Source organism: Zophobas morio, unplaced genomic scaffold (genome assembly GCF_036711695.1).
Source record: "Zophobas morio isolate AGI-343-1 ecotype UQ-CSIRO unplaced genomic scaffold, CSIRO_AGI_Zmor_V1 ptg000026l, whole genome shotgun sequence".
NCBI lineage: Eukaryota > Metazoa > Arthropoda > Insecta > Coleoptera > Tenebrionidae > Zophobas > Zophobas morio.
The window spans coordinates 11,696,493-11,717,242 of record NW_026972131.1 but is presented as its reverse complement, the minus strand read 5'-3'; the positions used below and the strand labels follow the sequence as shown (position 1 = coordinate 11,717,242).

Here is a 20,750-nt window from a genome sequence, read left to right as displayed (position 1 = left end):
CAAATTTATGGAAACACTTTTCTCTCGTGTAATACAGTTCCAACCCCAATCAATGAAACTTTATGCGTCTCGTGTTATAAGGACGACAGCAGTGTAACTAATAAAGTTATCTCTTTGTACCCTACTATTTTTGTTTAATGTGGTAGCTGCTTTCAGTGTCAGGCTTTGATTATCACATTCAAATCACGTACAACAGTAAATGTATGTGCTGGGATTTTAAAACAAACAAAATTATTGAATTCGTCAATAAATCTGAAAATCCATACACAAACTAATCATTCCCTGTTAATGACGTTATAGACTTTTGAAACTTTTGTAAAAACACCCAGAATTCCGATATTATCTCCCTACACCCAAAAAAAACTTACAATTTTCGTTTTCGCTTTGATGTTGAAGTTAATTTTTTCGACTTCTCGACTACGTGTTTGATCTCCTCTCTTCCACCAAAACAACGGGGTTACGGATCACTTTGCAGCGAATTAACAAAGCCGGCTAAACTTTAAACCTTTAATGTCAGTGACGTAGATCCAAAGCGAAAAACACCGCGACGAAAATAAACAGGGAATTAATTCCTAATTAGATTATAAAAATTTTCTGCCATTTTTTACACACAAATTGCCACTCTTAACGTGTGAAAAAGCGGCCGATTAGGCTCGCTCTCCATCCAGACCCAGATAAGACCGCGTTAAAGTTATATTCTGGCAGTGACAAGTTTAAGGACATCATGAAAATGACGCCGTGTCCTCTCGAATCCTTCATAAACAGCGACCCATTCCAGTTCCGGAAATATTCCGATGGTCCTCGTTTGTTTTACTATAAAGCAGGTTTATTATTTTCGGTTTACTGGGTCGTATAGAGAGCGTCACGACGTCATCCAAGAAACAATAAACTTTATGCTAGAATTAATTTTTAATTTTGTTCGTTACAGAATTGGAAGTGGACGTCGGAGGGCTATCGAGGATTTATTGGTCAGGTGTCTTCAACATGGTGAGTGTGTTGTAATGGGTCATTATACTAATGCAGGGTGGTAAAGTGGCCATTACGCACGGTTAATATTAAACAACGCTGAAATAATCTTAGATTACAATAAAACGCGTCTGCCTGCTTTACAACATATCTTTCTATTTTAAGTATAGAGTAAACATATTAAGTAAATCACTGGCCGATAATCTGTCAGCAAACCATATGGTTTATTACACGTTTTCCTATCAACGATAATTTATTTTTATCATGAACAAACATTAATTATGTTCTTTAATCCCTTAGTCCGCACTCTTTGTAAAAATTTACGTGGTAAATAGCAATCTTTTAATAGAAGCTCCGATTTGAAGGATATTGCCAAGTTCGACACCATTTCCTCCGAAATAACTCGTTTCTGTTCTTGGAGCGCATTTTAATTTCCTGGACTGCAACGATGACGAACTTAAATCGATTCGTGAAAATACTCATTTTTTTTAAATAAAGAACTCGTCAAGTGCAGCTGTAACACGTAGCAAACAAATGACGTCAACACAGCTTTGTTCTTATTGCTTTTAATCCCGTTTTTAATAATAATAAAGCGAATAGAAAATCGCTCCTGACAAAGAAAAGAACCCGAGGCTTTTCCAGTTCGTTTTGAAACGGAATTAATTTGCCACTTTTCGTACACGAAGTGCAAAAATTCTAAACGTAATGTATGGCATATTTAATCCCGATTTTCGTATATTTAATACAGTCGTGAACTAATTATTAACACGTCACCCGGTTGGCGGAAGCGTTTCGCTTAAACTCGGTGTGATACACAACAACTTTATTGAAACAACGATAAAATCTGGTGAATTTTAGGGGCTGCGTATTAATCTATGTCGGGAAATTCTTGAGGCATACTTTGTTGAAGCCGGATGTGGTTTTGACTTGAGTGACGCGTTTTATTAGGGCGTCACGTAATAGTCGGATGCTTATAAATTTTATCATTTTCGTAGCAAGGAAACTGTTTACAATGGGACTAGCTGGGGCTCGTAATCGTAAAGGTGTACTTTGGTGTATCCGAGGTATCAAACTTTCCGAAAGTAATGAAATTCAGGTGTAAAGTTGACAAAGATGGTGGCGTTTCGCTGCACGCAATGGGGGGTTTTATGTAAAGTAATGTTATCCATTTCTGGTACATTTCGATAAAAGTTGTAGCTGCGGTTTTCGCCGCAATAAAACGCAGTTTTTTTTTATTTTTGCTTTTCTTGGTTTATTGTTTTGGTTGAAACTGATGGCATATTTGAATTCTGTAGTGTGAAATTAGTCCAGAAAGTCAGTTTCAGGCACAACAGATTATGTTTATTTTTTCATGACATATCTCCCCTGACATATTCCGTGTAAAATCTTGTTCTGGTTAAGTTGCACTAACTTTCTTATTTGATAACGGAGTTTCGAAATTTGCTGTAATTACTAATTTGGACTTTCTGAGTACGGATCCGTATTCAGAATTGTCCTAAGGGGCGGCCTGAATTTTTTTGTTTTTTATTTTATTTATTATTTTTTCGTGAAATATTCCCCTGACATATGGTGTGGTGTAACTTTTTTATTCGATAACGAAGATTCCTGAAATTTCTTGTGCATACTAATCTGGACCTCCTTATTACGAATCCGTATTCAGAATTACGCTAAAAAGTTACCTGATGACACCATCCATTTGATCGGTTTCTGAAACCGAAACGGTTAATCCATCAAGTCCAAAAAAAACATCTTGTGATGACAGATCTTCAAAGAATCTATACAATGCTAGCCCCCCGCCCACCATGCCTCTATTTTCTTAAAGGGTATTTTATTTGCCAAAACCAGTTTTATCTTAGAAAGTACTAGCCCCGCCCACCCGCCCTGTGTTTTATTAGAATGTATGTCATCTGCCAAAATCGATCTTATCTTAGCACGTACTTGCCCCGTCCACCCATCTTATGGTATATGTGATTTGCCAAAATCAGTCTTACTTTGACAAGCATTAGCCTTCTAGGAAGATAAAGGGCGGGGGGCGGGGCTAGTATTTGCCAAGATAAGACTAATATTGCCAAATAAAATATCCTTAAGAAAATAAAGGGTGGGTGGGCGGGGCTAGTGCTTGCCACAATAAGATTGATTTTGGCAGATGACATAGTTTCCAAGAAAATAAAAGGGGGGGGGGGGGTGGGCGCGGCCAGTACTTGCCAAGATTCGACTTATTTCGCCAAATGATATACCCTTTACTCTTTATTTTCCTAGAGACAGCAGAAATGAACTCTGCAATACAAAACTAATCTGAAAACTGAATTTCAAGGAAATCGGACGACTTTTATTTCTTCACGAATATTTTGCCTGACATATTCCATGTAAAATTTCGCGATTATGATACGTCAGACTAAGTTTTTTATTCGATAATGGGGATTTCTGAAATTTGTTGTGTCTACTAATTTGGACCTACTGAATGTGGATCCGTGTCCAGCACTTGCCAAGAGTAAACTGATATTGCCAAATGGCATACCCTCGAAAAAAATAAAGGGCGGGTGGGTGGGGCTAGTACTTGCCAAAATAAGACTGGTTTTGGCAGATGAGCTACTCTCTGAGAAAGTAAAGGGCGGGTGGGCGGGGCAAGTACTTGCCAAGATTCGACTGATTTTGGCAAATGATATACCCCTTACCCTTTATTTTCTTAGGGAGTAGGTCACTTGCCAAAATCAGTTTTATCTTAGAAAGTACTAACCCCGCCCACCCGCCCTGTGTTTCATTAGAATCTATGTCATCTGCCAAAATCGGTCTTACTAAGGCAAGTACTTGCCCACCCACCCACCCTCTATTTTCTTAAGGTAATTTGATTTGCCAAAATATGTCTTATTTTAACAAGTATTAGCTTTCTAGGAAAATAACGGGCGGGTGGGCGGGCCTAGTGTATGCCAAGATAAGACTGGTTTTGGCAAATGACATATTTTCCAACAAAATAAAGGGCGGGTGGGCGGGGTTAGTATTTTCCAAGAATATTGCCAAATGGCATACATTCGAAAAAAATAAAGGGCGGGTGGGTGGGGCTAGTACTTGCCAAAATAAGACTGGTTTTGGCAGATGAGCTACTCTCTGAGAAAGTAAAGGGCGGGTGGGCGGGGCAAGTACTTGCCAAGATTCGACTGATTTTGGCAAATGATATACCCCTTACCCTTTATTTTCTTAGGGAGTAGGTCACTTGCCAAGATCACTTTTATCTTAGAAAGTACTAATCCCGCCCACCCGCCCTGTGTTTTATTAGAATGTATGTCATCTGCCAAAATCGGTCTTACTAAGGCAAGTACTTGCCCACCCACCCACCCTCTATTTTCTTAAGGTAATTTGATTTGCCAAAACCTGTCTTATTTTAACAAGTATTAGCTTTCTAGGAAAATAACGGGCGGGTGGGCGGGCCTAGTGAATGCCAAGAGGTGGGCTAGTTAGCATCATGCTTGCCCGCTACACCTTGGGTCGTGGGTTCGATTCCCGCCATGGCTCTGGGTGTAACGTGTATGCCCCGTTCCCCTGTAATTGGGCCTCAGTGCCTGCTGGGGGACGTAATTAATAAAATAAAAAAAAAAAAAAATAAAAAAAAAATAAAAAAATAAGACTGGTTTTGGCAAATGACATATTTTCCAAGAAAATAAAGGGCGGGTGGGCGGGGTTAGTATTTGCCAAGAATAAACTGATATTGCCAAATGGCATACATTCGAAAAAAATAAAGGGTGGGTGGGTGCTTGGGGCTAGTACTTGCCAAAATAAGACTAGTTTTGGCAGATGAGCTACTCTTTGAGAAAATAAAGGGCAGGTGGGCGGGGCAAGTACTTGCCAAGATTCGACTGATTTTGGCAAAAGATATACCTTGTACCCTTTATTTTCTTAGGAAGTAGGTTACTTGCCAAAATCAGTTTTATCTTAGAAAGTACTAACCCCGCCCACCCGCCCTGTGTTTTATTAGAATGTATGTCATCTGCCAAAATCGGTCTTATCTTAGCAAGTACTTGCCCCGCCCACCCACCCTCATTTTCTTAAGATATATATTATTTGCCAACATCAGTCTTATTTTAACAAGTATTAGCTTTCTAGAAAAATAACGGGCGGGTGGGCGGGCCTAGTATATGCCAAGATAAGACTGGTTTTGGCAAATGACATAATTTCCAAGAAAATGAAGGGCGGGTGGGCGGGGTTAGTATTTGCCAAGAATAAACTGATATTGCCAAATGGCATACATTCGAAAAAAGTAAAGGGGCGCGTGGGCGGGGCCAGCACTTGCCAAAATAAGACTGATTTTGCCAAATGTTATACCCTATTTCCTTTATTTTCTTAGAGACAGCAGAAATGAATTCTGCAGTGCAAAATTAATGTGAAAACTCAATTTTAGGCAATTCGGACAACTTTTATTTTGTCATGAATATTCCGCCTGACATATTCCTCGTAAAATCGTGTCGGACTAACTTTCTTATGAGTAAACGGAGATTCTTCAAACTTGCTATACTCACTAATTTGGAACTCCTGATAAGAAATCCGTCTGCAGAATTGAGCTACGAACTTCCTGATTTTTTTTTTTCTAATGGTGCCACCTATAGAAAAATGACGTCGTCCACTTTAACGGTCTCTCAAATGTGAACTCCAACGAATCGAGTGGTATAAACGGGAAGTCGATCAAGATAACCTTTTTGAAATGATGAGTCCCTAAACTAGAAAAATATTTTTTGAGATAAAAAAATAACACTTGATGTTGGGTGAAATTGAATAAGTATTCCACAACTGTTGGCCGAAATGAATTCTGCTATCTAAATTAAGTCCAGAAACCCAATTTCAAACAAAACTGAAGACTTTTATTTTTTCGTGAAATATTCCGCCTGACATATTCCGCGTAAAATCTTGCGGTTGTAATACGTCGAATAACTTTTTTATTCGGTAACGAGGATTCCTGAAATTTCTTGCGTTTACTAATTTTGACCTCCTTATTAAGAATCCATATTCAGAATTACGTTAAAAGGTTACCTGATTTTTGTTAATTTTTATATGATGAAAAATGACACACCATCCAGTTATCGGTTTCTGAAACCTAAACGGTTAATCTATCCGGTCAAAAAAAACTGTTGCGATCACAAATCTTCAAACAATCGAGTGGTCTAAACCCAAAGTCGATGTCGTGAACTGTCTGTAAATGATGAGCCCGTAAACTCAAAACTATTTTATGAAATACGTAGTGAAGCCCAATTTCGAGATAAATCGACGCAGTATTCGAAAACCGCTGGCAGAAATGAATTCTGCGGTGCAGAGTTAAACTAGAAACACATTTTCAGACAAATCCGAAGATTTTTATTTTTTCACGAATGTCAAAATCAATGTTACGCTATAAAATGCTTGCCCCCGCCCACCCGCCTCTATATTCTTAGACGGAACGTTATTTGCCAAAATCAGTTTTATCTTAGCAAGTACTAGCCCCGCCCACCCGCCCTGTGTTTCCTTAGAATGTATGTCATCTGCCAAAATCGGTCTTATCTTAGCAAGTACTTGCCCCGCCCACCCACCCTCTATTTTCCTATGGTATATGTTATTTGCCAAAAGGAGTCTTATTTAAACTAGTACCATCCTTCTAAAAAAATAAAGGGCGGGTGGGCGGGGATAGTACTTGAAAAGATAAGACTGATTTTGGCAAATAACAAATTCTTAAGAAAATAAAGGGTGGGTGGGTGGGGCTAGTACCTGTCAGGGTTAAACTGATATTGCCAAATAGCATACCTTCGAAAAACATAAAGGGTGGGTGGGCGGGGCCAGTACTTGCTAAGATAAGACTGATTTTGGCAGATGACAAAGATTCTAAGAAAACACAGGGTGGGTGGGCGGGGCTAGTACTTGCCAAGATACAACTGATTTTGGCAAATGACATATCCTTAAGAAAAAAAAGGGTGGGTGGGCGGGGCTAGTGCTTGCCAAAATAAGTAAATGACCTACTCTCTAAGAAAATAAAGGGCGGGGCTAGTATTTGTCAAGATTAAACTGATATTACCAAATGGCATACCTTCGAAAAAAACAAAGGGCGGGTGGGCGGAGTCTGTACTTGCCAAGAAAAGCCTGATTTTGCCAAATGATATACCCCCTACTCTTTATTTTCTTAGAGACAGCAGAAATGAATTCTGCAATGCAAAATTAATCGGAAAACTGAATTTCAGGCAAATCGGACGACCGACGACTTTTATTTTTTCAGGAGTATTTCGCCTGACATATTCCATGTAAAATCACACGATTATGATACGTCAGACTAACATTTTTATTCGATTACACAGATTCTTCAGTCTTACTGTACTCACTAATCTGGACTTCCTGATAAGGAATCCGTCTTCAGAATTAAGCTACGAACGTCATGATTTTTTTTTTTTCTAATGGTGCCACCTATAGAAAAATGGCGTCCACTTTAACGGTCTTTCAAACCTGAACGCTTAACTTATTCGGTCCAAAAGTTACACGTTCGCACTAGTAAACTTCAACGAATCAAGCAGTATAAACGGAAAGTCGCTCAAGATAACCATTTTGAAATGATGAGTCCCTAAACTAGAAAGATATTTTTTGAGATAAGTAACGAAACTCGATTTTGGCTGAAATTGAATAAGTATTCCACAGTTGATGGCCGAAATGAATTCTGCAGTCTAAATTAAACTAAAAACTCATTTTCAGGAAAATCTAAAGATTTTCATTTTTTCACGAATGTCAAAATCAGTGTTATCACTATAAAATGCTTGCCTCCACCCACCCCCCTCTATTTTCTTAGACGGAACGTTATTTGCCAAAATCAGTTTTACCTTAGCAAGTACTAGCCCCGCCCACCCGCCCTGTGTTTTCTTAGAATGTATGTGATCTGCCAAAATCAGTTTTATCTTAGAAAGTACTAGGCCCGCCCACCCGCCCTGTGTTTCCTTAGAATGTGTCATCTGCCAAAATCGGTCTTATCTTAGCAAGTACTTGTCCCGCCCACCCACCCTCTACTTTCTTATGGTATATGTTATTTGCCAAAATCAGTCTTATTTTAACAAGTACTAGCCTTCTAGGAAAATAAAGACAGGTGGGCGGGGCTAGTACGGGCCAAGATCAGACTGATATTGCCAAATAAAATATTCTTAAGAAAATAAAGGGTGGGTGGGTGGGGCTAGTACTTGTCAGGGTTAAGCTGATATTGCCAAATGGCATACCTTCGAAAAAAACAAAGGGCGGGTGGGCGGAGCCTGTACTTGCCAAGATAAGCCTGATTTTGCCAAATGGTATACCCTCTACCCTTTATTTTCTTAGAGACAGCAGAAATGAATTCTGCAGTGCAAAATTAATCTGAAAACTGAATATCAGGCAAATCGGGCGACTTTTATTTTTTCAAGAAAAATGACGTAGTCCAGTTTAACGGTCTGTCAGACCTAAACGCTTGACTTATTCCATGTAAAATCTGGCCATTTTGATACGTCAGACTAACTTTTTTATTCGATTACAGAGATTCTTCAGTGTTACTGTACTCACTAATCTGGATGTCCTGATAAGGAATGTGTCTTCAGAATTAAGCTACGAACTTCCTGATCTTTTTTTTTTTTTTTTGTAATGGTGCTACCTGTAGAAAAATGATGTCGTCCACTTTAACGGTCTTTTAAACCTTAACTTATTCGGTCCAAAGTCACACGTTCCCACTAGTAAACTCCAACGAATCGAGCGGTATAAACGAAAAGTCGATCAACATAACCGTTTTGAAATGATAACCCCCTAACTTAGAAATATTTTTTGAGATAAGTAACGAAACTTGATTTTGGCTGAAATTGAATAAGTATTCCACAATTGATGGCCGAAATGAATTCTGCAGTCTAAATTAAGTCCAGAAACTCAATTTCAGACAAATCTGAAGACTTTTATTTTTTTGTGAAATATTCCTCCTGACATATTCTCTATAAAATCTTACGGTTGTATTACGTCGAATAACTTTTTTATTCGGTAACCAAGATTCCTGAAATTTGTTGTGCCTACTAATGTGGACCTCCTAAATATGGATCCGTGTCCAGAATTGGCCTAAAGGGCGGCTGAATTTTTTTGAATCTTTGAATAATGAAAAATGACATCGTCCATTTTATCGCTCCATCATGCCGGAACGGTTAATCTACCCGGTCCAAAAATCACATGTTGCGATCGTCAAACCCAGAGAAATCGAATAATATTAACCGGAAATCACTATCTTGAGCCGTTTTCAAATGATAAGCCAGTAAACTAGTAAAATATTTTTTGAGATACGGAATGAAACACGATTTAGGTCGAAATCAAAGAAGTATTCCAAAACTGACGGCAGAAATGAATTCTGCACTGCAAAAACAATCTAAAAACTCGGTTTCAGGCAAATCGGAAGAATTTTATTTTTTCGTGAAATATTCCCTGCAAAATCTTGCAGTATATTACGTATTATAACATTTTTATTCGACAACGGAGGTTAATGAAATTTATTGTGGTTACTAATTTGAACCTCCTGAATAAGATTCAGTATTCAGAACTGCCCTGAGGGACGGTTTGAACCTTTTGCATATTTTATATTATGAAAAACGACATCGTTCACTTATCGGTCTCTCAAGCTAAAACGGTTAGTCCATGCGATCCAAAAATCACACGTTGCGACCATAAAACTCGCGGGAATCGAATAGTATAAACCGGAAATCGATATCTTGAACCGTTTTCAAATAATGAGTCCTTATGAGAAAAATATTACCTGACAATTGTGGCATACCGAGATTCCTGAAATTTGGTCTACTTATTAACTTGAACCTGAATTTGAATCCAAGTTCAAAATTGACCTATGAAGCTTCCTATTTTTTATTTATTTTAGAAAAGAGTAGTCGATTAAGACAACTGACGACAAACGAATTCTGAAATTAGCCTGTACTTGTGGTTTATCAATGCGCCTTGAGTTTCCCCAAAAAACCCCAAGACAAGTACAAAATAAACATAGATACGCAAACTTATTCACATGCATTTAATGAAATTTTTCTCACTCCGTTGCCATGGCGCCGATATCCGCAACATGATCGTACTCAAACCGACATCGCTACACTAACACAATTTAGGTTGATTGCGCGTTATTAAAATCCCCAAGAAGACAACTATAAACAAGTCATCATCAAAATTACGTTATTTGCAACAGTAAACCCAATTCAACTTGCGTTCAGTTTGGAAATTCAGGGTCACACCGTGACATTTACACCATCCGCATCATTCGCTATATTTATGGATGTTCAACGGAGAGTGACATTAATAACCCTGACGGACGCTTTATTACATTTTTTTCGTCGGAAGAATTATTCGACGTACGGGGTTACTGTCAACATCTGTATTTATGCACTGTTGGATAAAAGAGCTTTGACAAAAATCCCACCCGGTGATAAAGCAGCTGCGTCCGCAGAGCTTCTCAAGACTGACTCGGACAGAAAGCACAAACGATTAAAACAATCCGTGTACCGCAGATTTTTTATTATGATTTGATGAAAACCCGTGTAGCTGGAAGAAAATTAAATCGGCTGATTTTTTGTCGCTTAATCGCAATTTCCGCTAAATTTATAACACGTTACGTACCTCCCACATACTTCGACGAGAGCCAATAAAAAGTGAGTTCATGTGGTGAAAATTGCCACTTCAAAATATGCAAATTGCCGTTTAAAACAAGAAAAACAGGCGGGAAATTGTTCGTCGTGAATAATTAAGCTCGCTGGAAGAAATTCTTTTATGGTTTTAAAGAAAGGATCCTGGTGTGAATAATTTATTAAATTATTGCACGGATTTCCATGTCGTATAATTTAACGTGATAATGAAGTGACTGAAACTTTCACGGTGGGTTGGAAGCACTTAGTAATTTAGAGATTTAACGCGGATGTTGCGCTATTGAATTCGAGTTTCTACTAATAAGCTTCGTACGACCCAAACTTGACTAATTAAAAGGACACTAACAAACTTGGCATTGGAAAGCGCGGATTGATCTTCGGGAATTCTGGCGTCTGATACTTTTAATTGGCTATATTGTGACCGCAAAATAAAAGGTTATTCAAATTTAACATACTCCTGTATTTGTGGTTTATGAATCCACTTTGTATTTACCCCTAAGTTACAGGTACTTTATTTGTATAAAATACATAGCACAAAATGACTGTAGATACATTTTATAAATGATAGCTTGCTAAATGTGGTGCACAATCAAACAATCTAAACTACGCAACAAATTCCAGCTCAACTACTTAGCTTCGATGTTCTCTGGTACCACGTTATTCGCTTTGGATTTTCCCGAACACAACGTACCAAAACTGGCATTGAAATGGTCATCACCATAGTACAACAACGTCAACATAATCAAAGAGTTTAAATACCCTACCAAACAAGTGACTACGTTGCTTTCATCAGCCACGTACCGATAATCCTCGAAAGCTTTAATCCCCTGTATCAAGTAATTCGGAATCCAGCAAATAAAATACACCGAAACCATCGCCAAAGCCAAATTCGACTGCTCACTATCCCCGCTGGACGTCTTCCTCTTAATAAACCACAAAATCTGTACAATACAGTACATAATCAAAGAAATCGTCGTAATCGCGAAAATCCAAAGCGACGTTTTCTCAAGAATAGAAACATTGCAGACGTAGATGACCAAAATCACGACGATAAGCCAAATCGCGGAGGTTTGGTACCTGTTGAACCGTCGGACTTTCTCAGCGCAAGCTTCAAAGAAGTTGGAGTAGAGCCAGTCCATGGTGAGGGCGGCCACGAAGAGGTAGTTACCTATGGTGATGGCGACGATGGACCCCAACCAGCACATCGCCACCTTATGGGTGACGTAGTTAATCGAAAAAATAGCGGTGTAGGTGATGGGTTGGAGCAGCAGAAGCATAGCGTCGCAGATGCACCAGTTCAAGATGTAGAAACTGAATATCGAGGTCCATCGTCTGGACTTAAGAATCGTGGAGATGATGAGGATGTCCGCGGTGGCACCGAAGAGGATGGTGATCACGGCTGGTACTAAGACGAAGTTCGAGGGGTGCTCTAGTCGGTAGTGGGTGCTGTTGGACGCGATGTTGTTGAGGAGCTCTTGGAGGTCCAACATCCTGCGGTGAATGGGTGAGTGGATGATTGAGAGACGGTGGTGACTCACCTAGGAAGCAGACGAGACGATGGTTTGACCAACACAAACGCGACCACTGCAAGACGACAAGTGTAAAATAATGGGGTCTTGGGATGTGACTATTTAAAGTTGGAATTAACGATGACACTAGAGATGAATTACGAAACGAGATAATTAAGTAAATGCATTTAACAAAGCCCTGGAAAATAATCTACGATACGAATTCCAGACGAATTGCATAATTAGGCCAGAGAGCGTAATTCAAATTTACGAGGACAACAATTGTGATGAAGCAAAGAATTTTTCAGCTAATAGAAGTTAATTCTGCTGTTAATGGAGACGAATGAAAACACAAATATTTTTAATTATTTGTGCCAATTTTAACAAATTAATCGGGCTTGGTAGTGGGTCATAGTGGGATGATTCGTGATGTGTACGCTTTTTATTTACAACATAAAATCGAAATAATAAGAATTCAACTTACGTCGCAGGATTGCTTACTCATAATTGGATTTATTTGAGCTAATTTGGCTCCTGAATATTTTAGAGCACGGAGAAACATTTTGCCTAGAAAAACGCTAACAGTATTTCTATTTTTAGTTTGAATTTTTGAAAAAGTGGTCTAAAAATCCTGCATACCGAAATATAAAATGCGAGCGCAGCGAGCAAGTTTAGGTGTAATTTAAAATATTATTTATTAGTGTCTCTGGGAAGCTAAATTATTAAAAACAATTTTATCACTAAATTTTAAGAATGTTTATGACCACTAAGGTCTGTGGAACATCCTGAACATGCTCGCTACGCTCGCATTTTGAATGTCAATTTTCTCAATGTAATTTACCTTGACAGAGAGATCTCTAGAATTATTATAATTAAAACTAAGTAGCCTTGTTTACCGTCATCTGTAAATGTTTCTAACACAGTAAATTGATTTAAAAAAGGACATACAGAGAGCGAGTGCAGCGAGCACATTTAGATACCTATTTTTCATATTTGTTCGTTGGTGTCCCTGAAAATTTAATTTATTTTTAAAGAGAATTTTTTAGTATCTAAAAAAGCGAATTTTGAAAATGTTTATGGGAACCTGAACGTGCTCGCTGCGCTCGCATTCTATAAGTTTGTTTGTTTAAAGTAAAACGTCTAGAGATTTATTATTACAACAAAACATGGACAGACAGCTTCACTAAGATTCTTTCTTAGTCAATTTGATGAGACTAAACTGTAAAATAAGAACGTTTACAATGCGAAGAATTTCGAAATTAGAAAACAAATTCTAAATTTAGAAAAATCTAAAAATTCTGAATGCTTTATCTATAAAAAATAGTATTCCAACCACTCCAAAATTTTCAAAAATATTAAAAATTCCAGAGTTGCGCGTATTCTAAAAATTTGAAAAATTTGAAGATTTCAGGTATTTCGTGATATTTTATATAAAGATTTAAAAGATTTTCGAGATTCTGAATGAAGATTGAAAATTCAAGAAATTCTGAAGATTCCAAGGATTCTAACAATTCTGAAGATTCTAAGAGATCCGAAGGTTCTAGTACTTTGAAGGCTGAAGATTAAAAAACAACTGAAGATTTCGAAAATTCAGGAGATTCTAAAGATTACATAAAAAGATTTCTAGGTTTCAGAAATTTCAAAAATTCCTGATATTGGGAGAGTTTAGAAATTCTAGAAATTATAAAGTTTCGAAATATTCTAAAGATTTTGAATTTTCTCAAGATCCCGAAAATTCTGAAGATTCACAGTATTTGGAAGATCGAGGATTCCTGAAAACCTGAAGATTTTTAAGATTCTGAAAATTCATACTATTTGAAAGATTAAAGATTTCTAAAAATCTGAAGACTAAAGATTCCGAAAATTGTGAAGATTCACAGTATTTGGAAAATTGGTGATACCTAGAAATCTAAACACTTTGACGATTCAGGAGATCCTGAAAATTATAAAGATTTCAAAGGTACTAGAAATTTCAAAAATTCTAAAATTCCTGATATTGGGAGAGTTTAGGAATTCTAGAAATTGTAAAATTTCGAAACATGTGAAGATTCTGAATGAAGATACTGAAAATTGTGAATATTCAAAGTTTTCGAAAATTCTGACGATTCACAGTATTTGGAAGACTGAAGATTCTTACAAACCTGAAGACTGGAGATTCTGAAAATGCACAGGATTTGGAAGATTGAAAATTTGTAAAAATCTGAAAACTGAAAATGCCGAAAATTTTGAAAATTCACAGTATTCGGAAAGTTGGAGATTCCTAAAAATTCAAAGACTGAAGATTCAGGAGATTGTGAAGATTACAAAGGTTTCAAAGGTTCTACAGATTTCAAAAATTTCAAACATTTCTGATATTGGGAGAGTTGAGAAATTCTAGAAATTGTGATGTTTCGAAATATTCTGAAAATTCTCAGGATTCTGAATCTTCTAAAGATTCCGAAAATTAAGAATTTTTGAAAAACTTGAAAACTGAAGATTCCGAAGATACTGAAAATTATAAAAATTCCAGATTCCAGAAATTTCAAAAATTCCGTATGTTCTGAGATCCTAGAAATTCTGGAAATTCCAAGAACTTCAGATATTCCGGGATTCTAGAGATTTTAAGGATGATATTCTAATGTTTTTGAAGATTCTGAATATTTCGAAAATTGAAGATTCCAAAAATATGAGATCTAAGGGGTTGACAAGATTCTGAAGAATGTGTATAAAGACTCCAAAGATGTCAACAATTCCAGAGATTCTATAAACTTTAAAGTGTCGAAAGATTCTGAAAATTCTGAAGATTCCACACGTTGCATCAATTTTGAAGATTCTGAAGAATTTAAAGGTCATAGAAATTCCAAAAATTCCAAAGATTCGAAAGACTCTGAACACTCTAAAGATTTTAAAAATTCTGTAGAATCTGAAGATTGAAAATATTCTCAAAGTTTTGAAAATTCCAAATATTGTAACAATTTTGAAGATTCTAAAGATTTCGAAGATTCTAAAGATTATAAAAATTTCAAAGATTCTAGAGAAAAAAATCCTGATGTTCCTGGACTCTAGACTCGAAAATTTTAAAGATTCCAGATATGCAAGAATTCTAGAGATTCTAAAGATTCTGAAAATTCTGAAGATTCCACAGGTTCGTCAATTTTGAGGATTCTGAAAAATCTAAAGATCATAACAATTTCAATGTTCCAGAAATTCTAGAGATTTCAGAAATTTAAAAATTCCTGATATTCCGAGGCTCTAGACTCCAAAAATTTAAAGATTCCAGATATTCCGGGATTCTAGAGATTCTAAAGATTCTGAAGATTGTGAATATTTCGAAGATTCCAAAAAATATGAGAAGTTTGAAGTTCTGAAAATTCTGAAGAATATGTATAAAGATTCTAAAGATGTTAAAGATCCCAGAGATTCTAAAATATTTAGTCTCGGAAGATTCTGAAGGTTCTAAAAATTCCGCAAATTCTGGAGATTTTGGAGATTGTGAAAATTCTGAAGATTCTAAAGGTTCTAACAATTTTAAAGATTCTGAAGAATCTAAAGATAAAAAAATTCCAATGTTCCAGAAATTCAAAAAATTTCAAAAATTCAGGACATTCCGAGACTAGAGATTCCACAAATTCTAAAGATTCGAAAGATTCTGGAGACTGGAAATTCTAAATATTCTGAAAATTCTGTAGAACCTGAAGATCCCAAAGATTCTCATAATTCTCAAGATTCTGAAGATTATAAAAGTTTCGCAAATTTCAAACATCCAGATATTCCGGGATTTTAGAGATGCTGAAGATTCTAAAGATTTCGGAAATTCTGAATATTTACAGTATTTGGAAGATTGAAAATTCCAGAGATGAAGATTTCGAAGATGTTGAAAATTATAAAAATTTCAGAGATTCCAGAAAGATAAAAAATTCCGTATATTCTGAGAACCTAGAAATTCTAGCAAATTCTAAAGGTTTCGGATATTCCGGGATTCTAGAGATTCTAGTGTTTCTGAAGATTTTGAATATTTCGAAAACTGAGGATTCGAAAAATATGAGAACTTTAGGGTTGCGAAGATTTTGAAGAATATGTATAAAGGCTCCGAAGATGTCAAAGATTCCAGAGATTCTAGAAATTTAAAAAGTCTAAAGATTCTGAAGGTTCTAAAGATTCCAAAGATTCTGAAAATTCTGGAAATCCTGAAAATTTTGAAGATTCCACAGTTTCTAACAATTTTGAAGATTCTGAAAAATCTAAATATCATAAAAATTCCAGTGGTATAGAAATTTAAAGATTTCAAAAATTCCGGACATTCTGAGACTCGGGAGATACCACAAATTCTAAATATTCAAAAGATTCTCAAAATTCTGAAGATTATAAAAGTTTCAAAGGTTCTAGAGATTTCAGAAATTTAAAAAATTCGTGATATTCCGAGACTCTACACTCGAAAAATTTCAAAGATTCCAGATATTCCGGGATTCTAGAGATTCTAAATATTCTGAAGAATCTAAAGTTTCTGAAGATTCTAAAATTTCTGAATAATTCGAAAACTGAAGATTCCAAAATATATGAGAACTTTGGGCTTGCGAAGATGCTGAAGAATATGTATAAAGACTCCAAAGATGTCAAAGATTACAAAGACTCTAGAAATTTTAAAGAGGCGAAAGATTCTGAAGGTTCTAAAGATTCCAAAGATTCTGAAGATTCAAAAGATTTTGAAAATTCTGGAGATTCTGAAGATTTCAAAGATTCTGAAAATTCTGAAGATTCCAAAGATTATGAAAACTCTAGAATTCTGAAGATTCCAAAGATTATGAAAATTCTAAAGATTCCATCATTAGGTTGTAACAATTTTGAAGGTTCTGAAGAATTAAAAGATCATAAAAATTCCAATAATTCTGGACAATCCGAGACTGGAGATTCTACAAATTCTAAAGATTCGAAAGATTCTGGAGACTGGAGATTCTAAAGATCCTGAAAATTCTGTAGAACCTGAAGATCTGAAAGATTCTCATAATTCTCAAGATTCTGAAGATTATAAAAGTTTCACACATTCCAAACACCCAGATATTCCGGGATTTTAGAGAACCTGAAGATTCTAAAGCTTTCGGAAATTCTGAATATTTACAGTATTTGGAAGATTGAAAATTCCAAAAATTTCAAGAGATGAAGATTTCGAAGATGTTGAAAATTATAAAAATTCCAGAGATTCCAGAAAGATAAAAAATTCCGTATATTCTGAGAACCTAGAAATTCTAGCAAATTCTAAAGGTTTCGGATATTCCGGGATTCTAGAGATTCTAATGTTTCTGAAGATTTTGAATATTTCGAAAACTGAGGATTCGAAAAATATGAGAACTTTAGGGTTGCAAAGATTTGGAAGAATATGTATAAAGACTCCGAAGATGTCAAAGATTCCAGAGATTCTAGAAATTTTAAAAAGAACGTTCTAAAGATTGCAATAAAAGTCTGAAAATTCTGGAGATCCTGAAAATTCTGAAGATTCCACAGTTTCTAACAATTTTGAAGATTCTGAAAAATCTAAATATCATAAAAATTCCAGTGGTATAGAAATTTCAAAAATTTCAAAAATTCCGGACATTCTGAGACTCGGGAGATTCCACAAATTCTAAATATTCAAAAGATTCTCAAAATTCTTCAGATTCCAAAGATTCTGATTGACGGTTTATCATGCCTATGATAACCTTAAAACGTTTACAAGATTTCAGAGGAATCAGTTTCGCAGTTCAGGAATTAAATTGCAAATTTTATCGAACAATTTTGATTTTTTTTCCAAAATTTATGTCTTGGATAAAAACTCAACATGAATTCTTGTAGGACGACAAAACTGCCCTGACAAAATAACTCCAAGCAAATTTGCTCCGTCAAAATAATCAAAATCTAAAAAGATTAGAATTTAATTATGACCTAACCAGATGTAATCTGACTTGACTTGACTTAACCTGACCTGACCTGACCTGACCTCGTTATTGTTTCAAATAAACAAATTTTAAACATTTTTGTGTGTACATAAAAACCAAAAAGGTACATCCTGAAAACAATTGTATTTTTTTTATTACCGCGCTATTATCTCGGTAGCGGACAGACAGATCAAGGAAAGTTCTGTCTATTTTTTTTTGTCATTTATAACAATACAAAAACAAATTCAAGTTTAAATATACAGCATTCGTCCAAATAAGTGTCATCTAAGCAAAAATGTGTTTCTTCGTTTTGAACAAATTTCGGCATGTTCACCCTTGTTCCACTATTTTCAACCAAAAACCGTAAAATACACCCCTCGATAAATTTAATAACGTTAGTGCGCTTGTAAATTCATATGAAGGTGGTAATTGCAGTTGATGGCAATTTCCTGACTAATTTGAAACGGGCGCAACAGGTGACGGTTCGTTGTCGATAAGGGTCACGTTCCCCCATATAGGGTCCGTCACATCTCGGTAATCTCTGCTATAACATGCTTAGTATCTGCAGTTGGCAGCACTGTCAGGCTCTAAGGTCACGAGCCGCCAATGGGTTTCTTTTTTCGTCGGTATCTACGGATTTTCAATGAAAAATTCACTAAAAAGGGCGAAAAATTAAATGTGTGCTGTCAATCTGTACCTAGTTAATATTTTAGAAAAATTGACGTTAAAGCGTAATAAAAATTCGGCGCAGTTGGATATTATGCAACCAGTTTTACACGCCAGGGTCAAATCAATTCAGTGTTTACAAGGATACGAACGCAATAATTTTTCTAGTACGTGATATAAATTGTAAGAAAAGCGCTAAAATAAAACCCCAATTAAATGAATAGTCGAGCACTTCAGTCTTTATTAAAAATTCTTGAATACAGATCAAACTACGTTGTAGAATTTAATGTTCAAGGCTTTGCATGTTAATTAATTACAAGAACATGAAAATTTTAAGACGGTTGTAGTCGGATGAACAGAACTTTAAGACTCTTTAGAACTTTTATAATGAACCAACCAACCAACTTATTAATAAAACTAACAGCCCATTTTAAGATAAAATAATCGCAATAAATTGATAATTTAAGAACGTACAACGCACATTAATACATTCTAACTAAGTTTCTACGTGATTTATGAGATTATACGACACCGATCCGTTTTCTAAGCCACCGTTCCGACAAGAAATTAACTTTTTAAAGTACATTTGAAAATTCCGGTCACACTTGTACATGTACACTAGCACGAAAGGAAAAACTCCGGTGGCCAAAATATCCGCAAACAACACAACATACGTCGGAACTAAATTATAATAAGCCAAAACAAGAAAAAAATACGCCGGTGTACAAAACACAATCGTTATATTGGCAACCCCTAACCCGACGTCGTGATCAAAAGAACTCCGACTTTTAAATTTCCCTACAACGTTCATGTACGCACAAAACACGATCATAACAATCTGAATCGACAAAACAACGTAAAACGTAGCAAAAACGTCTTTCCTCAGACACATCTTAGTCAAAAACGGAAACACCAAAATCGAGACGAAGTAGATCAAAACGAGAAAAAACCTGTGGTATTTGCAGAATCTGGAATACTTGCTTTCGTTGCTGTACAGCTTAAAGTACCAATTACAAACTAGAAGAATCATAAATAAGAACGAGATCGCGTTCATTATTCGAACCGCCACGAAAATGACGCAGAATTCGCTGTGATACTGGGGCAGAGGAGTCCCGAAGTAGGTGAAAAACCACAAGAGCACTTCGTCTAGAACTAGGCTAATTATTTGCACTAAAACAATGTGGAGGATAATAGTGTTCGTTACGCTCCTCCTGAGGTTCTTGTACTTGATTATCGTGACGGAAATTAAAATGTTCGCTAGAATGGACGAGGCACTGGCTACGGTGGTCAGTTTTAATACTTGTTTCTCGTAAAAATTTTCGCTTGAGTCATCGTCGTCGATTGTGGTCGGCAGCTCCGTCGTTCCTCTTGCGACATTCATTTTACTGGTAAATTATGGTGTGGGTGGTCAGTTGGAATGTTAAATGCAATAGTGACTTACCAGACGCGACTTTTGCTGTGCTGTAATGTGGACTGAGTACGAAACCTGCGGGAAGATAACAATTATCCAGTTGAGCTAATATTGTGCACCAACTAGGTACTTTATTTAGATGTTACCTACCCTAGTTAAGCTCGCAGGTCTGAGAGGCAGTTTTAGGTGGATCGGTTCAGCGACCATGTGGCTATTTTTGGAAAATTCGGACCTTACTTAAAGAGATTGAAATTTGCGACAATAGTAAAAATTGTGACACTTGAGTTAAAAAGTTCTTGAGCACATTGATTTCTTATAAATCGGTACTTTGCAGTCTTTGTTATTACAGCGTTCTAAACAATCTAGAAAAATATTACAGGGATTTCAAAAAATACATTTCAAAATGTTGTACCAGTTGAAATGAAAAAAAATTGATTCATTTTCTACATACCAAGAAAATAAAGTTTTCTACCAAAATTCTTGACATGACAGAGAATTTCAAAGAATTCCGAAGTAACAAACAATATTCTAAATTTAAAAAAATCTGAAAATTTCGAATGCTTTATAAATAGAGAAATAGGATTCCAACCATTCCAAATTTTCAAAAATATTAATAATTCCAAAGTTTAGTATGCAAATTCTAAAAATTTGAAGAGTTCAAAGATTTCGAAAATTTCAA

General features: G+C 36.1%; 3 protein-coding genes across 3 annotated transcripts in view; 1 reads left to right on the top strand and 2 right to left on the bottom strand.

Annotated features, from left to right (window-relative positions):
• The window catches only part of LOC135136119 (somatostatin receptor type 2-like), a 356,309-nt gene that overhangs the window by 178,502 nt on the left and 157,057 nt on the right, over nt 1-20,750 (top strand). Inside the window, exon 3 of the mRNA XM_064065251.1 lies at nt 929-987. The gene's annotated coding sequence lies outside the window, so the exon portion shown is untranslated. The remainder of the gene's footprint in view (nt 1-928; nt 988-20,750) is intronic.
• On the bottom strand, nt 11,035-12,245 carry LOC135136224 (uncharacterized). Its single transcript, XM_064065413.1, has 2 exons — nt 12,137-12,245; nt 11,035-12,089 (listed from the first exon to the last, which is right to left on the bottom strand). The coding sequence occupies exon 2, from the start codon at nt 12,086-12,088 to the stop codon at nt 11,225-11,227; it is 864 nt and encodes a 287-aa protein (XP_063921483.1). The 5' UTR covers nt 12,089; nt 12,137-12,245; the 3' UTR covers nt 11,035-11,224.
• LOC135136124 (uncharacterized) lies at nt 18,873-20,225 on the bottom strand. The gene is made up of 3 exons (XM_064065256.1): nt 20,222-20,225; nt 20,102-20,146; nt 18,873-20,045 (listed from the first exon to the last, which is right to left on the bottom strand). The coding sequence occupies exon 3, from the start codon at nt 20,039-20,041 to the stop codon at nt 19,157-19,159; it is 885 nt and encodes a 294-aa protein (XP_063921326.1). The 5' UTR covers nt 20,042-20,045; nt 20,102-20,146; nt 20,222-20,225; the 3' UTR covers nt 18,873-19,156.